At 30.1% G+C, this 8,496-nt stretch overlaps 1 protein-coding gene across 1 annotated transcript in view; it reads left to right on the forward strand.

Moving 5' to 3' along the window:
* LOC117168761 (neuromodulin) overlaps positions 1–8,496 on the forward strand; it is a 273,474-nt gene that overhangs the window by 138,595 nt on the left and 126,383 nt on the right. The window contains exon 2 of the mRNA XM_033354514.1: positions 5,438–5,692. Coding sequence (XP_033210405.1) covers positions 5,438–5,692 — 255 coding nt within the window. The remainder of the gene's footprint in view (positions 1–5,437; positions 5,693–8,496) is intronic.

Consider the following 8,496-nt stretch of genomic DNA (forward strand, 5'->3'; position numbering starts at 1 on the left):
ACGCCAATTAGCACAAATGGTAAGTTCCGACAGTGCCTACAAGTGTGCCTACTGGCCGCTAAATGGCAATACCGGTTTCATATGTATACACCTGGTAGGTGTTAGATTCTTATCTTTTACACATCTACATTTAACCATCCATATTTGTCCGTGCACCCAACTGGCGGTCGTGAGACGTGAACATAGGTGTGATTTATTGCGGTTCTACTGGGAGGCAATGTCATTTTTATATGGCAATTGCTCCCAGCGGAACAATGCAGTGATTGTTTGATCCATTTTTAAAATTATATATACAGGCAAATTTATAACTTTAGATTGACTTTTGTAAAAACTTGAATAGTTTCCCATGCTTCTACAAAGGACTTAGTTTTCTTAATGGCATTATCTTTTCGATAAAATGAACGTAATTTTTGCTTTCCTGCTCATTAATGAATTATGTCATTTCTTTTCTACTTCTACAGTTTTAATCTTTCAGAAGTTCGTTTCAATTACAAGCTTTCATGAGCTTTTTAATATTAATATTTAAAATAAAATTTTTCTTTTAAATATATTTCCTAAACCTATTGAACTATCGAAATCTGACGCAACACGATATCAGATCAGATTAATTTAGAAATATTGACATCGAAATTAAACATTAAAATTTTCAAGACTTCCAATTTTTCAATTTCCGAACTTTAAAAAGATTAAGTTTGAACATTTTATAATTTCAAAGCATTTTAATTTTAAAAAAAATTGAAGTGTGGAATTTCTGTAATCATCTGAAATGAAAAGATAATTTTTTGGTACCATTATAATATTTTTGTCCAGTTTTAAATCTTACAATTAGAAGATTCAATCGATAGAGATGTCGTTTAACTTCCGTTCTTTAGACACATCCTCCCGTTAATTCAAATATTCAGAATGATTTAATATTTTTATTTTAGCTATTTACTACATTCCATAATACTCAACAAAATTTCCCCATCTCCGAAATGGTCTCTTTAAAAAGATAAATCACGCCCTGCTCACCGTTAGAAAATTCCGAGCCGTTGATTCATATATTATTTATACATTCATCCCTTTTCATACCTTTTTTCTGTGCCCTTTGTCTTACTCTTTTTCACTTTTTTTCTATTTTCTTACCTTCGCGATAGTAAGGTGTTAAAATACAATTACTTCTAGATTTTCCTAATATAAGCTATCCTTCGAGAATAAAAAACGATGTAATAGGGTAAAACACAAAGAAAAGAAAAAAGAAAGGAAGCTATTTTAGGAGCATAATTAGGTCTTGCGAAGCGTCAACGTCAACAGAGTACAAAAGAACGCTTGAATACGTGTGCATGATTTTCTAGCAACTGTGAAGAGTCGTTGGAGGAAGATGCTGAGAAGACTCGAGTACGTTTAGGGTATATACAGACACAAGAAAGAGAAGCTGTTTCATTGCCGTAGTATCGCGACCGACGCGGCCGTCCTGTGATACAACTGCGAACTGCATGTTATGTACACTTGTACAATGCATAGTATGTTTGCCTCTCTGTGGACGACTCAACGTATAGTCGTACTACTTATTTACAGACGACCGACTCAGTTCTCCAGCAAGAGCAAGTCCATACATACATAGTAGTATAAATCAACATACCGATATGCATAGTACAATAGTGCAGTCTCTGCTTAGGTTGCATGTGAAGGATAAAGGACCATAAATAAGAATACCAAAATACTACAAAGAAAGCATACTTTCTTAATATTTAACTCTAAATTCTTTGAAGTGAAAATATCAAATAAAAAATCAACATTTACTTCGGAATATCTCAAGTTTTCTTACTCAGTAAAATTTCAAATATTTTATTATTTTACAGACATTTTTTGCACTTGAATTTAGAACAATATTTAGATATTTATCAATGTTTTATGTGTTAAATTGAGAGTTACATAAAAAACCTTTTTTTTTAAACAAAAATTTTGTTTAACTAATGAAGTTTTTTTTTCGTTTGATGACATTTTCACAGAGCTCTCCTCTAATAAATTGAGCACTATTTTTTATTTGTTAAAAAATTGAATCAGGGAATGTTAAACGGTGATAAGGCCAATCAATCCAATTTAGCAAGAGAGAAAAAAAACCTGTGCATGTATTAATCTAATGGAAATAGCAATGGACTTAGCACAGTTTTGTATTCTCTGGTGTTGTAAATACAAATAATACATATATCATTTTTAAAAATCATATGAAGTACATATTTTTATTTATTTAGTAAAAAATAACATTATTTAACAGAAAAAAGGAATGTTTATAGGACTAGTACAACATTTGTAGAATTTCGTCGACCCGGGCGAAATCGGTTAGTTGTCTGTCCGTCATATATTTTTCCGATGAGAGGTAATGATGAAAGAAAAATATGGGCATTGGAGAAATATGAGAAATTAGGAAGGAGAAATAAGAGAGGGGGTGTGTCAACTGGCGAAGCGAGGAGAGGAGGTGAGAGTTGGGAAAGGGTGGCAGAAGAAGAGTGAAATGAATGGTGGAAAGATAAGGGAGGGGAAGGTTTTAACTACTTAATGAACGTCTTAATCGATTACAAAACCATTTTTTGTGAGCATACGACGCTTACATTCCGTAATTTTCTACTTTTAATAGTAGCATCTCAATTGTTAAATATTTTTCTAAATCTTATAGTAATTGCTAAATTATATGTATAAAAAAATTTAAAGATGTAAAATATTTTTAATTTAATGTCTGAGAGACAACAAATTGCTTGTACACTATCGTTGGAAATTGTCTGTACTATCAGCAAAAATAATATTAAAAATCACTACTCACTTTAAAATATAATTCCTCATTCAAAAATGGAGGAGAAAACTTTTTCTTTAAACGGCTAGAAAATTGATTAAATTACGCGCCAATTGAGCCTTAAAAAAAGTAGTTTTGACCTTTTGGAGAAAATATACTGCTTGGGAATCAAAAAAAAATTGAAAATTTTCTCGAATTTTGTATTCAAACTTTAACATGTAGCATGAGCTAGGAAAATTTTGAATTCATACCACTTATTCTTTGTACTATTTAGTAATATAATATGTAGTAATATTTAAACTCCATAATTCAATAAATTAGTAGGTGCAGGCAACAGCTGATCCACAGCTCATTGTTGAAAATCGATTTGTGAACGTAGAAAAACCCTTTTTTTAAATAACATTACTTATTTTTTAACATCGTGCAACAAAGTTAATCATATAAAAAGAAAACAAAAGTATCAATTTATTATAAAACTTTATAAAGTAAAGTCTTCTTCATTTAAGCAATCGAAATTTGAAACATTCTTAATTCTATAACTCTTCAATTTTATAAAGTTTCTAAAAATCAGTAATATTATAAAAATTAAACCTTGTAGTTGTTTGAATTGAAATTTAAACAACAAAAAAACCACTACATCATTTCTGAGTTATACTTCATAGTTCATATCACGTTTCATGGCTGTCATTCCGGGATCAAATTTAGTCGACTTATCAGGTTGTTTTTTTATCTTCAGAACGATTAAATGTCAATTTAAAATCTTGTATATCTCAAATTGAATTAAAATCAATCAAAGATGAATTTGAGTTTTATAACGGGAAGAATTTGGATAATTTTAAATCACGGTTTAAAATAATATCATTGCAATGGGTTTTAATAAACTACGTAAACCGACTTAAACTTTGAAGAAGTTATAAACTCTTTGTAATCTACAACTAATTTTTAATTTTCCGAAATATGACATTCTTTTCGAAGTACGTACAAATCCATTCACCTTATTACATGCGCAGAACAAGTTTAAAGTTCCGCAAAATGGTAAAAATTAAAAATAGACCTCATCGACCTAATCGAAATTTATTTTGTGTTCGGTACTAAAACTTCAAGTCGCGAACATAAGATTTATTTTTTATACCAGCAGTCTACTCTATAGTAGGTTAGAATGAACTTGAACTGTCCATTCGAATGAGATAAAATAATTATTGAACTGAAAATAACAAGAAAAATAAATTACTTCGCGACGCTTATCATTTATGGTACTTTAAGTTTACTACGCTAAAATAAGATCATTTTTTATGAAACCTATAATACATAAGTACTTATATAATTATAGTATGTAACATTTACCCCCCCCCCCCGATTACTAAAAAAAATTATTTGCTGAGAAATAACAACCAAAATATCACTGTTCGCTATTTTGATCTGTGACTGCGTTGTGCGAACTGACAGAATTGTAATTTTTTTGCTCAAATATTCAAGAGTCATTTTGGATCCACTAGGAACTTTTTAGTCCTTCAGAAAAGGACAGAATAACGTGCCCATTCAACAAATACGTCATAATTACATAGGGGGGAAAGGATAACACAAAATGAATGAACAAAGAAAATTAGTTATTTCATTTTACCAATAAATCACCTACATACAGACATTACACCCTTTCTCCTATTTAACCCCTTTTCAAACAATTCCTCTTTTCCCTCACTTTTTCCACCTGTTTTGAAAAATATCTCCTTTTTCTCGTTTTCCGCTTAAATGCAAATTGAGTTAACAAATCTCTTCAGAAAATCCAATCATTTTTTATTGACAGTGAATTTTTAATTGAAAGGTATATTATTATATTTTTGATTCAGAATTCCCCTCTTTTGGTTAAACATTGTAGTATTTGGTTAAAGAATTAACTACTTTGTTAAAGATTTTCTTGTTTTAGTTGAAATTTTATTTTTTTAGTAGAAAATTCAGCTAATAAAATTTTCACTGAGTGTTCCTCTTTTTTGGTTGAAAATTCAAATACTTGGTCAAAAGTTGAACTGTATCGTAAAATCTTTATTTGATCGATTAATCATTGAACTATTTTGTTGAAAATTTGTTTCTTTATGGTTCATAATTAATCTTGTTAACTGAAAATTAAATTATTCCATTATTGATCTAAAATTTACCGTTTTAGTTTAAAATTCAACTACTTTGGTTAAAAATGAACTATTTTGTTTAAAATTTCATTCTTCTGTTGAAAATAAAATATATTTCGACTTAGAATTATAAGCATTTCATATTGAATTCAATATGGCACCTATACATTAATTTTACTTCAAAGAATTTAGTCCCCTATTTTCGTGAAAAATTACTCTATTTTCCCTATTTTGAGAGTATTTTGGGCTGTTGAATCTGTTTTATTTAATGCGTTTATCAAATGAGATATCAGAAAATATTTTGACTTTAAAGGGGGATGGTGTTCATATTTATGACATCACCTGGAAAAATAGGGGAAAAAACGGATAAAATAGCGTGACGAAGTTTTTGAATTGTCGAAAATTTACTTTTTCAATATACCCTAATATAAAAATAACAGTACAACTAAATATTTTAGTACGAATTTTTGTAGGAGGAATTGAAGAACATTTGTTGTATAATTATGGTAAAGTTTTTTGACGAAGGGATCTTCTTTTGATTTAGATATCCCAAAGACCACAGAGAGCGGCACATCTGACGTGTCCTCTAAAGAGAGCAGACAGACGGAACAAAAGGAAGAAGACAAGACGACAGACAAGGAAGAAGTAGCTGCGACGAGGATACAAGCAGCTTTCCGTGGCCATCACGCTAGGAAGAGTATGAAAGATACGGAAACCTCGACGAAGCAGTCGGAGTCCAAATCAGATTCAGAACCTACTCTGGAACAGTTGCAGGAGGAGTTTCGCTCAGACGATAAGGGTAAGTTTGCTAAAAGAAACCCTCCACAGCCCTTTAAAACGATTCCTCACTATAACAGTAAACGATCGTAACAAAATTCAGCTTTATTGCAAAAAAGTACATTAAAATGTTATGGAAAAAATTATTATCTCAGGGAAAGTTCAAAGCTTTCAGTTAATTGCAAATGAGTTTTTATGATAATTATTTTGGTGTGTTAATTGCTCATTAAGTTTCTACGAGCCTCATAAAAATCGCTATAAGCTCATGAGTCTTCCAATCTTTACATTCTTACTAGCCTTTTAGCAAATGTAATTAGTGAAAAAAGGTAATGGTATATGTGTAGAGGAAAGTCAGTACATTTGGGAAAGAAAGTATCTCTGGGACAAGTCTATGTAAAAATATAAAATCTAGTATAAGCTTTTGCTTTTCATTTCAATATGCTTTTTTTAAAATCCAGTAAACTTCGTCAAAAGTATCAACGTTACATAGATTTTTAATTACTTAAAAATTATAAAAATAAGTCTTGTGAGTCTGAAAGTAAAAATCTGAGTTTTTTATTTCATTGTTTTATCTTTTTACTAGTAAAAGTGTAACCGGCGTTGCCCGGTCACTAGAAAATCTAAGCATATCTTTTGAAAGTTGCACCAAATGTAACGAAACGACAAAAATGTCATAAATTGAATTTGAATATACTTGTTATACGAAAAAAGCTTGTATCTTAGGGATCGAAGAAACCAAATTTTTTATTTTGTATCTCAATTTTTTACAGCAAGAGCTTGCTTTTTAACTATCAGTCTGGAAAATCTGTTTAAATAAAAAACTTTTTTTCTTATTCATCTTATTTTTCAACCATTGACATAAAAAATGTAACATAGCAAATTTAAATTTCAGTCTTAATTCTGTATGCTAAGATCTTCAATGTGGGTCATCCCCAACAAAAATCGGACTGAAACAAAAACTTTTAGCACAGGGGTCTTTTTTCCTTTAATTTCCCAATTCCTTCCTCTTTTCCCCCAAAAAAATCTTTCTAAAAATTTTCCAAGTTTTCCAGTATTTTTCCAGGCTCCGCATTAGTCTTAATATGAAGCGAATATAAAACGTCATTGTCGTGGCTTGAATAGTTTTTGTTTTCTTTTTGAGGTAAGAAACGGACAGACGCTGGTAGGAGATTCTTTTTTATATATTTATATAGATATCATATTAATTTTAGTTTTATAATATATGTAGTCGTTTAATTATTTATGAAACTCCTACTAGACTTTATTATTTTTGTAAAACATGTTCATATAATATCCAGTAATAAATATAAAGTATAATCTCCATTGTATTATGACTTTTCGTAGTTCGTCTAAAAGTAAATTTGTTTAGAATATGCTACGAAAAAGTTATTGAAAAGTTTAATAATAATTATTGTAATTAAAATGACTGAGTTTGTAATTTCAAATATTACAAATTGCAAATTGTAATAAGTCCCCAAACTATTACAAGTAGTTTCATATACCCGAAATCGACAGATTTTTATTTTTTATATTAATGATAAATTTCGCAAATTTCCTTAAATAATTCGTTACTTAATACATCTAACGGCTAATAGAATAATACATTTAAGATAATTGATATAAAACCACTTATTCTTATATGTGAAATGAACTAAATGCTATGACAGGTCCGTCCACTCAGCGCCGCCACCAAGGCAAATTATAAAATGGAATACGCCATATTTTTTTTTTGCTTTTTTTGCTAATTTTATACTAAAAAAATTGTTTTGCTCTTTAAACTTCGGAGAAAAGGGTGGCAATCAGAAAACTACCTTTAAAAATGTAAACATGACTTAGGGCTTCAAATTAATCACATGACACTTGAAAATTTCGCCCTCTTCATAATTTCCTCAAAACTACCCTTCCATGTGAACGTATACAGCGGAACATATATATGTATGAAAAATGCATAAAAAATAATACATCTTAGAAAACACTGTTAATCAATATTTTTTTGCTCTTTTCTTGCTCTTCAATAATATATAATACGTTACACAAAAATTACCCCTAAGTCATACATACCCTTCCCTCGTCAAAAAAAAACATTTTAAAAGTTGGAAAAACAACCTGAACAATGCACAAATAATTTAGAACTCCAAATTGATTACATGGCACTTCAAAATTTCCCCCTCTTCATGCTTTTCCCGAAAAACTACCCTTCCACGTGAATCTATGCTGCGGGACATATATATGTATGAAAAAGCATAAAAAATTATATAACTTAGTTGGAAAACCACCTTGAAAAATGCACACATGATTTAGAACTTCAAATTGATTACATGGAACTTCAAAATTCCCCCCTCTTCATAATTTTCCCGAAGAACTACCCTTCCATGTGAACGTATACAGCGGAACATATATATGCTTGAAAAAAGCATAAAAAATAATACAAATTAGAAAACACTGTTAATCGATATTTTTTTGCTCTATTTTTTCTCTTCAATAATATATAATACGTTCTGGAAAAACTACACCTAAGACGCACACACATACCCATAGTGATCGAAAACGTTTTAAAAATTTTCAAATCTCCTTGAACAATGTAAAAATGATCTAGAACTCAAAATTGATTACATCTTCCAGCGGAAGATGTTCTGTTGCATACGTTCACGTGCAAGGTTAGTTTTGGGAATATTAAAATGAGAGGGAAATTCTTAAGTGTCATATAATTAATTTGGAGTTCTAAATCATTTTTACATTGTTCAGGGTGGTTTTCCAACTTTTAAAACGTTTTTGATGACGCGAAGAGGGTATGTATGACTTCGGGATTGTTTTTAGGGAACGTAT

Source organism: Belonocnema kinseyi, chromosome 3 (assembly GCF_010883055.1).
Source record: "Belonocnema kinseyi isolate 2016_QV_RU_SX_M_011 chromosome 3, B_treatae_v1, whole genome shotgun sequence".
Classification (NCBI taxonomy): Eukaryota; Metazoa; Arthropoda; class Insecta; order Hymenoptera; family Cynipidae; genus Belonocnema; species Belonocnema kinseyi.